The sequence below is a fragment of the Corvus moneduloides genome, chromosome 25 (assembly GCF_009650955.1).
Source record: "Corvus moneduloides isolate bCorMon1 chromosome 25, bCorMon1.pri, whole genome shotgun sequence".
NCBI lineage: Eukaryota > Metazoa > Chordata > Aves > Passeriformes > Corvidae > Corvus > Corvus moneduloides.
In genome coordinates, this window is record NC_045500.1 from 259,139 (window position 1) to 280,779 (window position 21,641).

The window sequence follows — 21,641 nt, forward strand, 5'->3', positions numbered from 1 at the left end:
CGTGCCTCAGCACCTTTGCCTCTCACTGGGGCTGTGTCACGAGCATGTCAGGGCTCTGGGGAAAGAAAAATGTTCAAAGACAACTAAATTTTGATGCATTTAATGGCAGAGAAAACACTTTGCAGCTCACAACCTGTGTTTCTAACACAACAGGCAAGAGGGAAATGTTTCATCCCATTTCTAGCTCACTGTGACACAGAAAAAAGGAGCTAAAAGGTAGCAGATACCTGGTAGTTTCCAAGTTCATTGCAAATGAGTGTTGCCCAGTTCTGGCAGATTTGGTTTAGGTTTAGGTGCAATCCTGTGGATGCACTTAAACCAGTGGCTGCCTTTTCCAAGTTGATTCTTGTGTGTTGGACACACAGGGAGTGGAGCATGTCCCACCCTGGCTTGGCTAAAGCTAGAGTTTCCCCACATGAAGCTGTAATCTTTGTCTCCCACACTGTAAATACACACGGAGAGTAGCACAGAGAGGATTACCTGGAGAGCATTTCTCTGTTAAGCCATTTCAAAAATTAGTCCCCAGGCAGGACTATACAGATTCATTTCTTCAGGAGTTACCCACCTTTTATAACATTAGCACTGCTCTAGGACAGGATGTCCCACAAACATCACTGTGGCTTATATGACTTGTTTATTTTTGCCTTTCTGAAAGCCATTTTCAAGTTTCAAGGCACATCTTCAGTCACTGACAGGATGGAGAACAAACAATAGGAAGGGTTTGATGCATGGCAGCCGTGGAAAAGAGTCTTGCCAGGCTGGGACACTCATCCATGAAAATAAACTGCACAAATCTTTTACCAAATGCCTATTTTAAGTTACCTGATGCAACACAGAGCTAATGCAGAGCTGGAATCAGACACTTCCAAACACCACTGAGCAAGAAACTGGGAGAAAAAGAATCCCTTTTTCCCCACTCAACACTGCATGTGAATCCTTGCCACCCCAAAAGGGGGATATTCAGAAATCATCCTCACAGGCCCACAAAGAGCCAATAAATGTGTGTCCAAAACTGGAGGAGGTGACAGAAAATAGTGCCCTCCTTCTGACACATTCACCCAGTGACAAGGTGGCATTTACAACACCCTCACCTCCCTTAGCAAGTGCTACAAATAGTTTACACAGAGCCTGTTGTGCAGTGATGTTAAGGAAAATCTGATGACTTCCATTTTCTCCAGATTTTGTTGGAATAGAAAAACCCATTCCAGAAAAGCCCCTGCCTGATGTTCTGAAATGAGAATCTCTGGAAGAGAAACAACAGCAACAACTGTTTGATTTATACATTTTATTTTTAATTAAAAAATAAAGGTTATCTTAATACATCTCTTGCAGCCTTTGGGCAAAATGCACCCTTAACAAGACTCTATGAAACATGATGCCCATCTTTTCTTGGCACACATCTTAAACAAATGCCAACTTCCTGCAGCAACTTTGGAGATCCATCATTTCCCCCAAACCCTGAAAACATTTAATGGTTCATTTAAAAAATCCCTACAAAAATTAGAAGTGGGCCCAAAGAAAAAGTCCCAGATCCAAGCATCCCAAAGCTTTTGGAGCAGACTTATATCCAAATGCTCATCTTATTCCAAGTTTTATCCCAGACCACTGCAAATTCAGACACGGCACCCAAACAACCTGAGGAGAGGCAATTGGAGCTGACCCAGGTATGGATCTCCCTTCAGAAGCTTTGATCTTACCTGGGCCAAAGCAAACCTGGGGGTCTGAACCATTTCCTAAAATGGTTGAAGTCGGGCCCATCCCTAACAGAATGAAGTGCTGGTTACAAGAGGAAATGGTGCTGTCAGAGCTCCCATTCCTGTCCCTGATCTGAGCCCAGGCCAAGCTCTTTGTCCACTGGCACCACACAGGGCAAGGATAAAGCCAAGGGAACACACTGATCCTCCAACACAGCCACACACCTGCCTCCCACTGCCTGGGAGAGCCCTGGGCTTCTCAAGGAGCTGTCTTGGAGTTCTAGGTGTGGTTTTCCCTGGAAACACATCCCAACCCTGGCCCTCTCTGCAGGAAGGCTCAGGCACCCACCAGAGGAACAGGCTGGCACCACTCCCTCAGGGTGTCTTTGTTCCACCTGGCCCGTGATGGCTGAGTCCCAAAGGCACAAAGTGACCAATCTTTAGACTTATACACAAGGTCTACATATATATATATATAGAGAGATATATATATATACGTACACACACACCATTACATACATATTTAAATATATATATACATATATATATTTGGTTTTGGTTTTTCTCTTTTATCTTTTTTTTTGCTTTTCTTTTCCTCTCCTTTCTCTCCCTTTTAACTTAATGGTGTAGTCTCCTCTGAGGAAGGCTCTGGTAGATGTTCTGGAGACTTCTCTGTCTCCAGCAGGACTTCGTCTGGCTTCTCCTCCGTCAGTTTTGGCTCCTCGGACGCTTGAGATCCCTCCAGCTCCTGACTCTGAGCCTGGCTGTTCATTTTCTCCTCTGCTTCGATCTCCTCTGAGGTGGGAATGGAGTTTTTCTTTGGACGGCCTTTGGGCTTCGTTGGAGCTTCCTGTCCACCCTTCAACACCTGGAGCAAAGAGACGACCCGTCAGGATCCTGAACTCTGCTGGTCTCAGGCATCCTGTTCCTGTGTCTAATTCCCTCTCTCTTCATACCATCCCTGCAGCAACAAGACACTCCAGCCAAGGATCTGTATCCGAGCCAATACCAACTTTGTTTGAAGTGACAGTAACTTCTGAAGGTGCCACATACACCAAAGGAACAGCCTGGAACTGCATCCCCTCTCCCAGATCAGAAAACATGGGCACCTCCACTAGATAATGTCACATCATCATGTTCCCACCAGCATTTACTGGGTGGTTGTCCTTTATAAAAAGCATTTTAACTGGAAAAGGACCATGAAGATGAGAATAAGTGAAAGGTGAAAGGAAGATATGAGAAGCAAAAATTAATGATATCAGCACTCAAAACTGCTCTGTTTCCATAAAGCAACACAGTCTTTTTTGTCTGTGCATCAAACCAATCCCAGAAGCACTGAGATCACACAAATGCCAAAAATGCAGAAGGAGATATTTTGGTTCTTCTCTCAGTTTTATTCTCATTTCTTTCATCCCTTTGCTTTGTTCTCCTCCTACTGCCTTTGATCCCCTCTAGCCCACCACATATGCTGCAGTATGAACACTTTAAAAAAAGAGACCATCTCTGTGAGAAGTGATCAGGAATAAAACAAATTTTGGTATAAATAGACACAAGTCACTCCACTATGTTCAGCTTCCAAATTTGTTCTTTGCAATCAGTTTTTAAGAGCCATGGAGAAATTACAAGGACCCACTCACCATTTTCTTCCACTTCATCCTGCGGTTCTGGTACCACGTCTTCACCTGGAGCTGAGTCAGCCCCAAGGATTGGGCTAAGTCGAGCCTGGGAGACAAACCAGATAACAAAATAGGTTTACAGAAGCCAAGAGGAGCTCAGGTGCCAGGTCCAGGCAGTCCAACACTGTAAGAGCATTCAGCAGTGTCTCTGTGATCAGTTGTTTTGAGAACAGTCACACAAAAGTGGTAAAACCCATGAATTTAGGATGCAAAGATGCTCCTATGGAAGATGCAGGTGTTTGCAAGCTCTCTATTATCTTTTCTCCTCCTGGAAGTGGCAGGGTTTCTCTGCCCTCTTGGAAACATGAACCTGCTGCACTCCCACTGCTGATACTCCATGTTTGTGCGTGAGTTAGGTGCTACTAGTACAACACATACGTGGAAAACAGGTCTCTGGTGTCTGAAGCAAACACGTAGGAACAGACACCCAGCATCAGCCTGCCTTTGAAAGTGCTACTCTTTGTCACTACCTTCAGAATGGAGATCATGGTACTTGCTCATTTTTCATGGAGTAGTAGTATGTCTAAATCTATTAATTTCATATACATTCTGCTATTTAGGCAATTTAGGCTTCTAAGTGAATTTATTTTTTGCATGTTTAGCTGCAGGGTATATGTAGCAGACAGCCCTGATTCATCCTCTACAAATCTCCAACCCATGCAAGTTCATGTGAACCCATTCATTATTTCTGTATTAAAGCCCAGGATATGAAGCAAATGCGGCTCAGAGTAGCTCCTGATCCTTCCCCACAGGTGATAGCACCGTGCATCTGGCAGTTTTGCAATGGAGTAGCACAAGGGATGGAGTTGGAAATCCTCAGCCATGCTGGGAAAGTGCCCCTCAGAGTCATGCAAGTCCTGCAGGTGGGACAGCTCCAACTCAGAGCCACATTCCAGTGTTCTGGATTCTCTGTCTTTTTGGCAAGTATCTCCTTGCCTTCGGATGGGGGAACACGTTTGTCGGCCAAGTTTTTCATAATAAAACCGTGGTAACAGCTGGGCTCCTTGGGCAACCATTACATTTGTAAACACCCACATACCCCACACCAGCTCTCTGGGCTCCACCTCACACTCAAGGATTCATGCTTCTCCCCAGTTCTGGATTCACTCTGGACCTGCAGGCTTGTTATGCCACTACCTCACATCTGAAGCCATTGATTTAAGACACCATTACTGTTGAGAGTAGAACATGTCAGAGTCATTACCCTGATGTCCTGCACTCCCTCACCATGGATAAACCAGGGCCTTCAGGTGCCCTCCCAGGAGTACAATCTCCTATCCAGGCCAAAAGCTGCAGGAGTGAACACAGACCACAGTCCACTGCTTTGCCACCACGTTTCCAGCCATGAGCTGGCAGAGAGAAGCACAGCTTAGCCAACCCTTCGTGCCTCAGTGCACATGTCTGGTAACACCTGGATTACCTGCACCCAGCTGCCATCTCTTGCCACACACTTCAGTGCAACCAGCACTGCCTGGAAACCCAAGGAAACAAACACAGGGGAAGTGGTACATGGGCAGGAATTGCTCATCGGCCCCAATGAAGCCAAGGAACAGTCATACGAGATTGTTAATTACCAGCCTTGAGTGCTTCAGCAAAGTGTCAACCATCTGGTGATGTGAAGCTGTGAGGAGTCAGTGCAGGCACAGCAGGAGCTCTGAAACTCATGAGACAGGCTGGCCATGGCCAGAAAATTTGGTCTTGCTGCAATTTGGTGACAGGCAGTAGGAGCAGAAAATGCCGTCTTCAAAATCAATTTAAATATTGGGACCCTGCCCTCTGTGGAATGCAGGGACTGATACCTTTCAAACCTTCTCCAGGTTTACAAACTTCCTAGGAATTGGATGGATCATTTTTCTACAATTTAAATTTGCAGAGTAGGATTCAAAGCCCTTAAAAAAGCTAAAACCTCCCTCAGTTTGGTTTGCCCATGGAGTACCAAGTAGTGCCTAAGAACTTGCCTGTGCCTTTGTAAGGCAGCTTTCAACCCCAGGCTCTGCTTTCCAAGCTGATGGACAGGCCACCACCTTCCCACTGCATTGCTGCCCAAGGTGCTGGACAAAACCCAGCTCAGGAGCCAGCTGAAGATAGCATGGACACACAGCAGCCATGGACACACAGCCATCCACCAGCAGATCCCGGGGGAGACAGGCTCTGTCTTTTTTCAAGTGTGCAGCAGGAATGGGAAAGGCAGAGATCCTTCTGCTCTGAGAAGATCTCTGAGCCTGGAGACCTGCTCCCAGGCACGTGTATCATCATCTGGCATTTCCATTGATATGACCTATTTGTGTCACCTTTGATCCCAGGAAAAGAAGCCTTGAAACTGCATCTGGTTACCTGCCCATGGCCGCGGCCAATGGCAGAGGCACCTCGGTGGAGCCATAGGCAGCACCCCCCAGCCAGGGAACGTTCAGTGTGGAACAGCTGAGCAGGGCTGGAACAGCCCTTTTGCTCATCCCTATTCCTGGTGTGAGCAACCCACCTACCTGTCAGGGGTAGAGAGGTACTTCTGCTTCTGGAACTTCTTCTCCAGGCCCATGAGCTGGATCTCGGTGAAGATGGTTCTACTCCGGCGCGGCTTCTTTGAGCGTGGCAGGGGCTGCTCTGCCTCCGACTCGCTGCTGCCCTGGGCCTCGCTGGGGGAACCCTCTGTGCCTGTGACCCTCACGCAGGGCTGGGCTGGCAGCACCCGGGAGCTGCCGGCAGCTGGGAGCAGCTGGGGCACCACGGGCGGCTGCCGGGTGATGACAGAGATGAGAGGATACGCCCGAAGAGAAGGGGACCCTGGCAGGGAGGAAGCAGAGGTGGATGAAGGTCAGCTGATGTGTTTGAGCTGGGGAGAGCAGGGAGACAGGAATAGCTCTCCTGGGTCTGCCATTTGCTTGTTAAAGGACCACAAGGCAGAATATTCCACGCTTTGGACCTGCTACCTTCTCCCAAATTGCGTAGCTTCCCTTGGGCTGGGGAACCCTAACCCTGATCCTGATCCTGACCCTGACCCTAACCCTAGGACAGGAAAAGGAAGGACTGCCTTTCCACTCCTTTTTTAGGAGCTATTATAGCACACACCATTGAAATCATCTGTCTAATTACTGCAGGAGATTAGACTCCAAGCAGAAGATGAAATCTATCCCCATTCTGTTCCCAACTTTGTTTCCCTGGGGAAACTAGGACAGGGCTCACTTGAGACAGTCACCTCCCCTCTCCTTGCAGGTAACAGACAACAGAGTCCAGTTCAGTCCAATTCATCCCATCCCCTAACAGGCCACTGGATCAGAACCACTTTCATCCTCCATTGCTCACACTGATCCCGCTGACCATGCAGGAAGATGAGGATGCATAGATCCCAAGAGTTCTTCACTGACTGAACTTTGCATCTTACACAACCAGTTGATACCAGCCCTAAAAACAAACCAGTTCTGCTCCAATCCTTTCAGGTCAGGGCTGTTCTGGGATGACAAATCCAAATATTCCCAAACACTAGAGGAAGTTCTGATTCACATCAGGCCTTCTGATTTACAGCTATAGCAAATTCCTGCTCAGCCTTAGCCCCAGGAAATCGAATGTTCCTTTAAAGTCTGGGCAGGGAAATTGAGCTACATAAGAGAAATGTAAACTCACTGTAAGATGAGATACACAACCTGCAGAGTCTTGGGCAAGTCACTTGCTCTGTACCTCAGTTTACCTCATTTGCAATATGGAAACAATCCTCCTTGCCTACATCACTGGTGGTAAAACATGGATTAAAATTTAATGTACACAAAGTATTCGGAGATCTTTAGATAAACGGTACCGTAGAAAGGAACATATTACACCAGCAGGCCTGATTGAGAAACCCTTCACATGAATCACCACTAATGAAAATAATGATCTCTAGACCTCAATGAGTGTGTTGGGGTGAGTAACTGCACAGTGGAAGAAAGGAGTTGCCAGGTTGGCCTGCTGGTGACCTGTATTCCTCAGCCCTCTCCCCAAGTGTAGGGTTGGGATCACAGGAACCAGGCCCTAGGTGAGCTCTGGTGCCCAAGGTACAGCAAAGAACTACAAAGGTTGTTGATCGTCGCTTCTCTCCTCAACCACAGCAAGTCGTACAAAATCCAGCCACTTACAAAGCAAGCTTGGAAAACTATTGTCAAAACCCCAAATCCCAACAGACTGGGATGTAAGGACAGCTGTGACTACAGACTGGGGTTTAGGCAGACCGGGGCTTCAGACTTGCTTTCTCCTCCACAACTCTGCAACACTAAAAATCAAAATATTGCCATTAAATGTAAAGCTGTCCACTTAAACCACCAAGAAAGCACTTGAGAGATGAGATCAGAATTGCCAAGCCAACCTTTAGCTTGTGTCAAGCTTTAGCTACCTTCCTTTCTGTGGATTTTTTCCAGCTGAAGACTCTGCTGATCTACAGCACCACCGAGTAACCTGGTGGAAATTCTGCCTTGATATACAACTTCAGTGGCTGCTCAAAGATCATAAATTAGGACAGAGTGTGCTGTCCTTTGCTTTACACACTAAATCTGTGCTGGTATTTATGCACCCTCTGACACCACCCAGCTACACAGAAGGTAAAGCAGATGCTGCTCCCACAGCCTATGTCCTCCTTGTCAACCCACCACTGTTAATTTCTGACACTGTGGGATAACAAAAACTTGCTGACCCACCCGTAGAACAGATGATTTCTTCTCTTTCAGCCAAATTTGTCCAAAAATCATCCCCTCTTGCCTCCTCGAAGGGTCCCTCCATTTCTAGAGTCCTGTGCAGGAACATTGAGGCCACCTCCACCATCAGAGGTGTTCCTGGGTGAGCCATGAGTTCATGTGTTGATGTCTTCGTTTGCAGCAGTCCTGGGACTCAGCCCCTGTACACAACTGCTCTTGGTCACTCAGGCTCCGAGAGGCTTCTTGGATCCCAGTTCCACCCTGTTCTGCATGAGGAGACTGAAAACTGATACCCGTTCTTAGTCCATAAGCTTACTCCAGAAAGGAGTGGGTCCAGCCTTATTCCCTCCCCTTATCCCGCTGCTATCGGTCCTGGTTCAAACCTGCCCATAACAGAGCTCCTGCTCCTCTACAGGTTCATCCTCCAAGCCTTATCCCATAGCCCATTCCTGCCCTCGCTCATGGGTAGCTTTTGGCACCAGAGCACTGGTTAATCAGTACTTTTGTACCTCCAGATATTTCCAGCAGGGCTCTCCATAAAGCACAAAATTACTCATGAATAATACATCACCAGAGCTCAGAAGCCCCTGCAAGACTCCAAGTGACTGAAACCTCTGGATGAAAGGATTTTTACAGGGAACTCTCTTCAAGGGAGGTCAGCAAAGTTATTTGATATCAGAGCAACCAGGGATATTTGCTTTCCTGTATGGCATGGCAGCAGCACATGGGACGGTTTCAAGGCAGGGGAGGATGGTTACAATCGTCCCAGAGCTTAAGATCTGCCTTCATCAAACAGAGAAAAGTCTCTTCAAGCTATTTTTCTAATAGTCAAGTATTACTGCAGGCCTAGGCCCTAGGGTATATCACTGTGTCCCGCAGCCATAGGGAGGAGAAGAGAGAAGATCCAGCAGGCAGGAATTGAGCAGCAAGATTGATTTATTTATTTATTTTACAAACTCTTTTATAGACTTTTTTCTTCACTGTCTAATTGGACAAAGGATCAGCCACCCCTTGGGGTGATTGGCTAAAATCCTAAAACATCCATTGTCAAAATATTTTTCTACTGTACTATAAACAAGACTTTTCAAGGTTGCAGGTGGCTTGGTCGTTTACAGAACTCTGCTGCATCTTCTGTGAGAGAAAAGTCTCTCAAGGACTTAGAAAACAGCAAGAAAATCCTTTCTAGCAGCATTTTTGTATCTACAGTCAAGTAAGATCAGGATTAAAGGAACTGCTGTCCCAGATCAGCAGCAAGGCCTTGGCTATTTTTGCAGGGTACAACAGTGGTTATTAGAGAAGCAGATGACACCAGAGTTGTTTGGGTCTGTGTTTTCAAGTGCTGAGCACCTGAATGAGGGGATACATTTTCCAAAATGTTCAGCAGCCAGCAGCTGTGCCCTGACCAAACAGTCAGAAAAGCTCAGCACATGCTTATTTCTGGTGCTCACGTCAGGACACAAATTTATTTACAGCCCTTCTGAAACCGCGGTGCTGCTTCTGCACAAGTTGTGGTTCACAACTGCCAAGCTGATTCGAGCTCCAGGTGCTGAACAGATTTGTGAGGCTGTTGACACTAAGTGTCATGTATTTGCTTATCATTTGTGCTTGTAAGAGAAACCTTTGCTTATGGTTTGACACCAACAGTTGTGACAGTGCTTTTAGAAACCATCGTAAGTAATGAAAGCATCATGATCAGCCCAGCTTATACAAGACTGCTCAGCTTTGTGCCCTCAGCTTGGTGAGGACACAGGATGGTTGTGGCATGGAGTAAGGAATAAGGATGGCATCTAGAAAAGGCATGGGGTTCAAGGCTGCAGATATTTTGGGGGGAAAGCTACAGGTCAGAAAGGGGGCAGTGCTTTAGCAGCCCCTTGCATGCAGAGCAAACCAGAAATAACTGACCTCTGCATTGCACAAGTCAGCTTTCAGATCCCAGAGAAAAAAGCCCAAGTTCAGTGTCCTGCTCTAGATCTAGTTGTCCCAAAGTTCAAAGCAGCTGAAGCTGAACCAGTCCATTGTCTCTAGGTACACTGCTAACGACTCCCCTTAAACCATCCATACAGTTCTCACCCTGATAAAGCCTTGCCTTCCAAACACCACGAAATCTGAGGCAAGATCTAAACTTCACATCCCTCAGAGCTCAAAGGTACTTCTAGACTGACATGGTATTGTAATAATGGAATAATTTCCTGATCTTCAACAAATTAAATGTTGGCAAGCAGCTCTTGTCTGCTCAGCACTGTTGTGAACATGCACTGTCTCCCAGATTGGGATGAACGGGAGTGAAGAGCTCTTTCTTTTCCATTCCTGTCTTTCACAATGGTTCCACTAAATGCGTTCTCACCTGTGCTGATGTGTGAGCACCTTTTCTGAACCACTGCTCTTTTGCACATGAAAACCCAAAAGCTGCCCACATAAACCAGGTAATGAGGAATTTTCTACCCCAGAAACACACCTAAAGCATTTTACTATTTCCATCTAAAACTGTCAAGAGGACCCACACTCCAATGGTGAAATCACCAGTGGTTTAGGACTCAGGAGATCTCACTGCTCTTCACAGGGACAGTGGTCCCCTACTATGTGGCTTTCTACAGAAAAGTCCCAGTTTTATCTACTAGAATAATCTTAATCACCTCAAAGCCTAGGGTAGTCTCGGCCTCACTCTGCTGCTGAATACTTCTCAAATACTTGAGAAGCATAATTCCATATTTCATACCATGCACAACTGAAGGAGTGCTGCCTAAACAACAGAATTTTTCCTGTAGTTCTTTTCTAAGGATTTGAATAATCTCAAGCAGCAAGAAAGCTCTTATTTCTGTCCACCCCAGAAAGCAAACATCTGGCCACTCTTGCTAGAACTAACCAAGGGCTAAAAATAAAATAGATACTGGATCTGCAGAGCATTTTCTATGATCTGAAAACATTTTGCTTTGCTATTTAAATCAGTGTTGGCAGCCACTGTACAGTGAATAACAGGTCTGCAGTAAGCACTGCCCACTCCACCTTGGCATGAATTGGCTTACTCAAGCCACACAGGTCTGGGAGAAGTCTGGACTCCTGTTTCCTAATTATATGTCAAATATTTCTGCTACAAATGTATCATGATTTGATGCATCCAAAGATTTTTCTTCTCGTTTGTTTTCATCAGCAAGACCAAGAAGATGTTACATCAAGAAGACCAACCTGAAGCCATCTCTACTCATCTGCTGGGACATTTCTAAGAAACTTATTTTAAACTTCTTCTGACCACAACGTAAGACACAGTGGATACACCACCACTGCACCAGATCACCTTGCAGAAGTTGTAATTAAAAATAAATACTTCAAACAAATCTTTTCCCCTTATTTACCCCCTCCTTCCCTCCTCCCTGGCTTAATTTCAAGCCCAGCAGACACAGAATAGAAGGAAAAGGGAAAGCACTAATTAATTGCGCGGTTTGACTGCCGGCAATGGAAGAACAGTTTTCCTCCCAGGGAAACTCAGTTTCCAAATGTTGTTTTGGAAGGCAAGAAAGAAAGAGGAAGGAAAGATTTATGGATCAGCTCCTCTTGGCAGGACAGCCCTGCTCAGAGGCAGAATGAAATCTCACTCAGAATGGGCTGCAGTGAAAGGTAAATAATGAAAGAAAATGAATTTATGACTCAGGAAGGTCTATAAATCTCTCATCTCCTGAGTGTCAAAACAAAGGGAACCAAGAAGGAGTTGAGTTCATTTAGGAAAGAATTGTATTTTGCTGAAGGAGGAGGCAGCCTACTGAAAGGAATAAGCAAACCCTGATTGGAGCAAGGAAAATAAAAGAAGCATGGAAACGTTGAGAATTTTAGTTCAACTACACACAGTTTGTTTAGTGGGGAGGGCATTACATTGACTTTTTCCACCACAGATCCCAAAAAGCAGAGCTTTTCCAACCATACCAATTCCATGGATCTCAGCTGGACTTTACCACCGCATCCAGAGCTGAGCAGGGACCTGGTACAGTCCAGGAACTCACTGTGGCCCAGGAGCCAAGTGCTTTAAACAAGTGCTTAAAGTGCCAAGTGCTTAAAGACAACGTCCAGGTACTCACAGTGTGCTGCAGGACACAGGACATCCCCTCAGTCAGAATGGGCTACTTTGCCTCATGGTTGCCAGAGCTGCCAAAAGCTGACCAGAGACAAAACCTGACCCTTGTGCAAGGGCTGTGTACCTCTGCTGAGTTTCCTCAGGCAGCACATGGACCTGCAGCACCCCTCTTGTCTATTAGAAACCCCACTGAGTGCAGGAAAGCAATTCTTGCACTCAGGTTAGACCTTACCCCATCTATTTTTGGTGACATTGGATTTAAACCTTCTCTGCTCCATTTATACCAGGCTTAGGTACTGAGAAGTTCCCCAGACATGGGAGACTCTTCCTTATTAACTATTAGAAGTTATTAGAAGGCATTGGATTCTTCCCAAGACCAGTGCTGTGCTCCACCAAGCACCCTGAGACAGACATAAATAAAGGCAAGAGGAAAGGGAAGAACAGCAACAGGCTGTGCATGTATCAGAAAAATTCATATCCTCCCAGGAACAAGTGCTTAGGAGAGGGTTGAGGGGAATTTCCATGTGTCCCAGACATCCTTGATCCAGCCCTTTCCAAGATGCTTGGCCCACAGGAGCACTGTCATGAGCACTTGAATCCCAAGTTTAAAAAAGGACCTGGGTGATGTTTCTGCCATGCAGCATGGTGGGAACAGATCCCTCCACTGTCACCAGAATGGGAAGCAGCAGAGCCATGCCAGGGGATGACTGCTCCTGAGCCAATTATGGCCTGGGAAGAGGTGGGCTAATGAGGCTGTGATCACTGTGCTGGCAGCTTGGCACTTCCCAGCCGTGAGTCCGTGTATGTGCACGGAGCAGCCCTTGGGACACACTGGCACAGACGGTCCTTCGGAGCTGGAAGTCCAGCCACAGCAACAAAGCCTCCCTAAGCTGTCCCTGAGCAAGGCAATGGAGCCTAGAGGTGGTACCTAAGTATGGAATTAGATGTTTCTAGCACTCCTAGAAACAAAGCTTGGCCAGAGAGGTGGAGACAGGTAATTTGTCAGAAGCCCTTTGTATCAACTAGTTCAGGCATTGATTCTCTTCTCATCCTTTCCAGTCTTTCTGTAAGACAACCCTCAGATACTCTTTTACATTTCCTATACCTCTTTCAGTATTGGAAGAGCTGGAAAACCTGCAGATAATCCTCTGAGCCTTTACAAGTGCCAGAGCTCAGCTCTATAAGCAGATTTTTCTGTGACTATTGGACATTAAATGGAAATCCTGGAACTGGGAGTGCTTGAAAATGCTCTTTGTTGCCATTCTTCTTCTCCAGCACCTCAAAGCTCAGTGACAGAGTTAGCCCTGTTTTGGGAGAGGAGAATTGTCTTTGGTTTGGTTTCTTTTTCTACTTGCTCTCTTTCTTTGGATACATGTGGAAATCAGTTGTATCCAAAGTTGTTAAGTCTCTGCATAAGAGCAGAGGCGAAGGGCACTTCTGGGACATTCTGAAAGCTTCCAGAAATAGTTTCAAGACTCAGCCCAAATGCACACAGACAAAATTTCCATAGGAATTGTGTCACGGAAACTACAGGAAAGCAGAGCAATCAACCCTGAAATCTTAAGTGCAGAGCTGGAATACAAACAGACACTGCTGGTACTCCAAAATAGCACCAGTGAGGTTCCTTGGAGCAAAGTTTAACTGCTCCTCAACCAAAGACTGCAGGTACATTCACACCAGACTCTTTTGCCACTTCAGTAACTCTATTAATCTGACAAGGACCATGAGTCTTGCAGACATTAAATGCAACTCAGCAACACAGCAAAAAGTGTAGCAAATGGCTTCTGTTCATTGTGAAAAAATCCAGACCTAACTGATGTCCATGGCAAAATGCCCATCAGCTTCAGTGGAGCCAGGATTTCACCCGCATGGGCCCACAGAAAGAAAACAGAAAATAAAACAAAAAAAAGGATATTAGTGCAGCTAATTTTAGCACAGCTAAAATGAACCTTTTTTTAGGCATTCTGACTGAAGGCCAGTTCTTCAGGAGTCCATACCTCCATATGAGCCAAGTGGGAGTGGGCAAAAAAATTGGCATCTGATCAAATGGCAATTTTTGACCTCAGATTTTCAGATGGGAGAAAATGTGGGCTCATCCAGGAGTCATGTTTAAACTTCCCTAAGAGAACAGTTCCTTTTCTCTTCAATCACTTTTTTGGGGGGAGCAGGTTTTTAGCTAAATCTGTTGCAAACAAACACACTGATGTTGCTAGAGGATGACTTAAAAGATGCTCCCCCTCAAAGCATCTCCCACTCTGCAAATCCCAGTCCAACTCCCCAGGGATGACTGGTGCTGGACACAGCTCCAGCTTCCATTCCCTGTGGTCTGGGACACTTGGAGCTGTGGCTGAGTTCAGCCCAATTTCAAAGCCACAGGGGAAATTTCCTCAGCTCTTGGAGCTGTAGGATCCAGGTTTTCCTTTTCAAGTCTGTCCCCATTAGCAGTTGCTGTATAACTTCTCCATAGTAACAGCAATTAATAAGTTTGAATGATGCAAGGCGTGCATGCTGCAGGTCTCCACAAAAACCAACAGAAAAATAATTAATCCTTACTTATTAATGATAGTTGATATTCATATCGTGCTTTTTTGTATGTTTAAGTAAGTAATTGGCCTTAAACAGCTGAGAAGCCTGGGAGCCTCCCTGAACAAGACTTGTCTCACTCCCTGTTGCCACAGGAACACTGCCTTGGACAGGGCTGGATGTGGGGCAATTATGCATCTTAAAAACACAATCCAAAACTCACCTAGAGCATCAGTGTCTCCAGGAATGCCAGATCCCTGAAGAATGGCACCAGGGATCTTCTGGCAGGGCTGGTGATCACCATTCTGACAAACTGGCTTTGTTCGGGGCGTTCAGCGGGGGAGGAGGTAGCAATGCACCTTGAAGCTGGAGTGGGAAGGCCTGGCTGTGGTGTCCTGGGGCGATCACTGGGATATCCTGGGATAACAATGCCCAGCTGCCGAGTTTATTCCCAGTTGCTGGAAAGACACGAGCCAGCACCACCTGGTGTGATAGGCTGCTGTCCCTGCACACAGCAGCCTTTCTTCCAGGCTGTCAGTGAAGCAGAGGAGTGTGCCAGGACCTTGTCAGATCCTCAGTGAAGAGGAAAATTTATATATAAAGAAGATTTATTTTGTTTTAAAGAAGCATTTAGAGAATCTATTTGGCCAGCACTCAAGAAATTCGTTGTGGCAAATGTAATGGCACTGTGGCTTCATCAGCAGAAAATGAATCAGAACAGACACCACTTCTGTACTTTGAATTATTCTGCTTCACGTACTCAAAGGACAACCTGCCTTTTTGATGGGAGCCCCCGTTGACTCAAACCCACCCCCTCCAGCCAAACTGAGCATGACTCAGAGAGGCCCTGCTCATTGTCAATGGCTAAGCAAAAGGAACTCTGTCTGAGACTCCTCATCTTTAGCAAATGATTCCTTTAAATTCTACTCAGTGGGAAAGGAGGTGCTCTGAACACAAGCAGATCTGCCCTAATATTTATTGGATACATGGGCCCAAGGCCATCATGACTGCAAACAGCTCCCCAGGGAAGGCAGGTTTGGAAGGGAACCTCCATTCCAGACCCTTATTGCTTGGACTCAGAGGGAATTCTAAGCCCAGACCACATCAATCCCAGAGAAGGAAACACCAGCACATCTCCATAAACAACAGCACTCCTGCAGTGCAGGGAAGTTCCTGGGATACAATCCACCAGCTGCCTGCCCAGATCTGCACCAAGGGACACTTCGGCTCCACTAAGCCAACTTCAGCTTGTAACTCTTTCTTTTGAACGGAGTCATGTTAAATACTTCAGCCAAGAGTTCCCTCCATCACTGAGAAGGGTCAGCACCAGAGCTCATCACCCACTGCACCCAGACTTCACAAGTGGAGCAGCCAAAGGATGAGAGAATGGAACAGCTCTAAGGAGTGCATTTACAGGAAGTTTCTGGTCTTGGCTATTGGGGATGGAGGAGGAAATTGGCACTGAGATGCCAAAACTCTCAGGGTGTCTCAGCTTAAGTTGCAACAGTTTACCAATGACAGACATGACCAGACATAGTGGGACACTGGGAGAGGCCAGACCGACTCCTCTGTCTGGATGGTGTCACTGGTCAAGGAGCAAGATTTGGACTTTGATGGAGAAACAGCTCGTCCTAGCTGAGAGGGTGGAGTTTGATAAAAGGGTAAGTCCTGTCCTGTGCTCTGTTCTGCTCCCTGAGCATCTCTCCCTGGCCACTGCCAAAGCTTTGAGTCTATATGGACCTTGGGCCAACACATTATGGCCATTCTTATATCCTCACACATCTGACAAATGATTGTGCCTTCTCTCAGGATTTCACAGTTTCTGTCCAAGTTCAAACACATAATGCCATGGGTGCATAAATCAATCAGTCCCTCACTTCCTGCTCTGTTAATTATTGTCACTGCATCCATAAGCAAACACCAGCCTTGGCCAGCTGACTGGCCATGCACACAAAAGCACTTTTCAGGTTTCTCAAGCCCACCCTTGTGTGAGCTGCAGCAGAAAGCTGGCCATAAATATCACTACCTCTTCCTGCCCCGAGCCTCTAAAACATGTTGCTGAGTGACACATGGGAAGAAAGAGAGTGCAATTGTTTCTCAACACCAGACTGTGTAAATTTTGCCTGATGGATCTTTTGGAAAACGCTTTTTCCTTCTCAGGAGAATAGTGGATCAGTGTTTAAAATACACAGACATCTCTCTCTTTTCTTCCCAACTGAAATGAAAGGGGGACTTCAGCAAGTACCAGTGTTAACCTGAAACAGACCTGTCATAGAGGCAAAGCCTCTGCCTCTTAGAGCTGTGGCTTACAATCTCAAGGGTTGCTTTATTATTAATTTTTCCCCCATCAGGACACATTCAGCAGAGAGCTTGGTCTCTCTGAGCTGCATATATGATTCTTTGATCTTGCATCTGCCCTAACACAGAGAAAACCCATCTCTGTTTCCTCTATGGACAAAAATAAACTCTGTGGATGATTTGGCTGAGCAGCTGCACAAACAATGCAATTTAGAAGGATGCAACTGATACACGAGCAGGTTTTGTTCACAGCCTGCTTGTCCTTTGTGGTTGCCAATTAGATCAGTGGTCTTAACCCAGCTCTGGTGGCTGGGGTAAGGAGGAGAGACACGTACAGGGAACAAAGCCAAGCAAAATGCACATCCCAGTATTATTCCAGGAAGCTGAAACCCTGTTAACAGAATCTAGAGCACCCTGGAAGAGGATTTCCTCCAAACCTGATCTTTTTGTTTGAATAAGCTGATTATGTCACAGCTTCCATGAGCACAGGGCATGGCTATTTTTATCCTCTTCACATCAAGTAACAGCACACCCATGTCACCTCACAGATCCAATCTTAACCAAAAGAGAATGAATCGAGGACAGCTAAGCTTTCACTTTTTGCATGGGGGAAAATACACAGCTGGATTTCCAGGTTACAGAAACTTTTCACTGCCAGCCATTCTGCAACATAAAAACCAGCGCTGGCAACTTCATTCCCAAAGCAGCTTCCTTGACTTCAGGACTCTCCGTATTATATAAAGTCAGTCATGAGCTGAAGATGTTGTAAGAACCCTCAGTCATGGCTCCATCTCCACCTCTTCCTGCAGCTGTGAGTGTCCCATATGGACATGGGGAGGTGGATGCTCCCATCAGTTACACCCCAGTCTCCCAGCAAACTGATTGATGGGAGCCAGGACCCAGTGTCTTCATTCCAGGGTCGGTGGCGTATTGGGGTTTTTCAGCTGAAACACAAAGTGAGTTTCACTCTTACAGGAATTCATCTAATCTCAAAAACAAGATGAAAAATGTCTCAAGGATGGGCAGTCCCCAAATGGACACATCCAGAAAAGGCAGTTCCATGAGCAAAATGTCAGCCTCAGAGTTGCAAAGCACGTTGGAGGCTTGAAACCAGGTATGGTCCAGAAAAGTGATGACAACGTTTTCCCAGATACCAGGCTGTCCATAGCAAAGCCCTGACAGAAGGATGAGACAGAAATTCCAGCTGGTGAGCTCTAGCTGTCCTGACCTCCTCTTGCTCAGAGGAGCTGAGGCTGCCCCATCCCTGGAAGTGTCCAAAGCCAGGTTGGATGGGGTTTGGAGCAACGTGGGATAGTGAAAGGTGTCCCTGCCTGTGGATACAAATATGCTGCTAGCAAGAATTTCTCTTGCTTCTTTCCAGTCCCGTGGGATACTTTTCTCTCTCACAGAAGATATCAGCAGAGTTCTATAAGCTATGAACACCTGCGACCTTGCAGAGCTTTGTTTATGGTACAGTAGGAAAATATTTTGACAGTGGATGTTTTAGGATTTTAGCCAATCACTCCAAGGGGTGGCTGATCCTTTGACCAATTAGACCATGAAGAAAAAAGTCGATAAAAGAGTTGTAAAATAATTAAATGAATCAATCTTGCTGCACAATTCCTGCCTGCTGGATCTCTCTCCTCCTCCCCACCACTGCGGGATACCATGATACCTGCCCATGGCTGGAACTGGATGAGATTCCAACCCAAACCATTCTGGAATTCCATGATTCAGTGATCTCCAAATGCAAACCCTCATTCATGTCCAACATTGATCTGTGTGATTTTTTTCCATTCTGATAGGAAGTCAGCCAAGGAGACACGGTTTCCACATCTCCAGACAAATTTAGATTGGACTTTGGGTGGAGGTAAGGCCCTAATTAGTCATAGTGGATGGAATTAAGTTTCTACGGTGCTCAAATTCAGCATTAATTGTGAATTAATGCCCTTATGGGCAGAAATGTTACAACTGTTCTAAACAGGACAACTGTTCCAAACAGCTCCAATCCAGAACTACAAACATGCCCCTGGAAACGCTCTGATTTAGGGATCCAGGTGGGAAATTTAGGGATCCAAGTGGGAAGTTTAGGGATCCAGATGGAGAACCCTCCCTCAATCTAAAATTTGGAGTCAAAGCTTTGGTTATCACCCACCTCTGGTTTCATCACCCATGGATTCTTCTCTGAGTTCCCTACAGCCCCTGTCACTGGGGAATGTGGTGTTGCTGTGTTCCACAGGGACGCTGGGGCTTCCTAATCTCATTCCAATGCCAGTTATAAAAGTCAATAGGCAAAAAGCAACACAGCCCTTTCTTCCCTTCACACGTGGGCGGGGGTATCATTCCCACCAGCATAGGAAACAGCTCTGGGCTGATGGGAATATTGTCACATTCTCACCAACTTTACTCTGTCCCATAAAGCACCAAAAGAATGAAGTTCTGTTCACTTAGGTGTAGATTTTGGGGAAACACGACCTCAGGCCCAGTATTTCCACCCCTGGCACTGCCTTAATGTTCAATCTCAGCCAACTGCCTGAACCCCACTGGACTTCTGTTTTCCCCACATGCAAAACAAGGGAGATAACACCAACCCCACCAGTTGTATGGCCTGGAAAGGACTCAGCAGCAGCCATGTGGGGAGGCAGGGTGTTGTTAGCTCCCAGCTCCCTGCAGACATTGCCCATTAATAGATTGCATGAGCGCTGTGCTGAGAACTCTCTTTGTGTCATACGATTATGAAATTCCTTAATGTGCCATTAATATATATGTTAATTTTGAAGCAATGCATGTGTCCTGCTCTTGTGCAAGCAGCAGTGTTTCCACGGGAACTCCTTCAATAACAGCACCGTGTGGCTTTTCCAACAAAAATAGCCTTTTCCAGCTCAACTTTTTTTAAAGTTCTCCTCACCCAAGAAAGACATTCTGCCCAGGATCAGCTGTGGCTGCCAATTTTAACATGATGCTGATCTAAATAACTCTGCAGGGAATATTTTATGTATCTCCCAAATCTCACCACTACCAGACTGATTTGGCACTGCTGGGATGAAGCTCATCTTAGATTTGGCATTTCCACATGCAAACAGACAAAATCTTTACATTGACAGTGTTTGCATTAAGCTCTGAAATAGGGGCTGTATCCCACCTGGAATGTTATTAAGCTGTCCAGAGAATTTAGGCAATTATTGGCATTTACTGCTCTGTGGTGAAAACACCCAACACTGCTGACCCATCACGTGAATTGGTTTGCTCTGCTCAGCAATGGTGTGATAGTTCTGAGGGAGCTTTTATACTCTTAGAGCCACAAGAGCCTTAATATGAACCATATATATGAAAAACGGTTTCAATTTTAAATTTTTTTTTTTAAACATCCTGCTCATTTTTTCCTCTCTGTTGAAGTATTGATGCCATGCCCACAGCTGTCCCAGTTTCCATCCCAGGAGTTCTGCTGGGAAGGAGACCCAAGGACTTTCAGTTTATGTAGAGCTTTTGAAAGATTTGCTTGGACGCTGCAGCCCATTTCGCTGCCTTGAAATAGATCTTCTCCCATTAATTAAAAAGTGCTTTTTAGAGTCTTTTTCCTCCTTTCTTAAAGCCATTCCACAGAAGTTAAAGCCTTGATGTTAGATGGATACAACGTTGAATCCATATGGATATAAAGATATAGTTGGTTAATAAAAAGATGAGTTCTGTGTCTACTCTGTGTATTCCAACCACCACAAACACTCTACCACCACATCCTTCACACGTACAAAATGACAAAGTGGAGGGAAGAGTGCAGTTGAAACTGCAGCAAAATAAGGAACTTATAATCTGATATAAAAATTGGCTCAAATACCTAAAGATTTCAAATTATTTCGGTCCTTTATTAAAAATAAATTAAGAAAACAAAGTTTAAGGCATTTGAATAGCTTTCTCCTTCCAAATGCATTAAGTTTCAGAATGACAACACATTCCTACTTGTTTCCAATTTGGAGGGAACAAAGTAAGAATCTTGAAAGGAAAAACAAAAATCCCGTATGAAAAAATAATCCTGTAAGTTGCCTTCTCACACATTAAAAAGAGGCAAGGAAAAGGCACCATTTAAATTATTTTCTCCTCTCAGTGGGTCACGTTTCATTAACTTGTTGAGAATGAAACACACTCCCACCAGGACGTTAACATCTCATTTCCAGTGCTGCTGGGGTGAGGAGCCTGAATAAAAATAAATGGCTTCTCCAATGAGACACATCATCCATCGCCAGCATGTAAAACACAGTCATTAATCACAGCACAACCTGCTTATTATGGGCATTCAAGCACTGGCAATACAAATGCTTATAAAACAGGGGCTCCTTTCATAATTCCCTGCCCTTGTCTCTCAATAGTTTAGAGGATTAACCCTTTTACAGCGAGGGATGGGCAAACTGGTTTTGCCTAATTCCAAACCAACCTGACATCATGGGTTCAAAAGTTCGACTTGAACTTGAACGTTCTCAGGTGCAGTTTGTGCTGAGGGAGCAAAGAGCTCATGGGGAGATAAGGGAAGGAAGACAGTGAAAGAGCAAATTGAAGAACCCTACAGGGCATAGACAGGGTGTAAAACCCCAGTAAGAACCAAAGGATGGATAAAAATTGGTGATGAAAGAGTTGAAACTCTTGCAAAGTAATAAATACCTATCTTAAAGTGGTTTGTGGAGAAGTCTGTTCCTTCCTACAGAATTCTCTCTGCTGGGAGAAAACAACAGGATTT

General features: G+C 45.6%; 1 protein-coding gene across 1 annotated transcript in view; it reads right to left on the bottom strand.

Annotated features, from left to right (window-relative positions):
• Nucleotides 1-2,247: 2,247 nt before the first annotated feature.
• The window catches only part of BARX2 (BARX homeobox 2), a 33,010-nt gene continuing 13,616 nt past the window's right edge, over nucleotides 2,248-21,641 (bottom strand). Inside the window, exons 2-4 of the mRNA XM_032133859.1 lie at nucleotides 5,854-6,151; nucleotides 3,332-3,416; nucleotides 2,248-2,562 (exon numbers count right to left, since the gene is read on the bottom strand). Coding sequence (XP_031989750.1) covers nucleotides 2,308-2,562; nucleotides 3,332-3,416; nucleotides 5,854-6,151 — 638 coding nt within the window. The 3' untranslated portion in view covers nucleotides 2,248-2,307. The remainder of the gene's footprint in view (nucleotides 2,563-3,331; nucleotides 3,417-5,853; nucleotides 6,152-21,641) is intronic.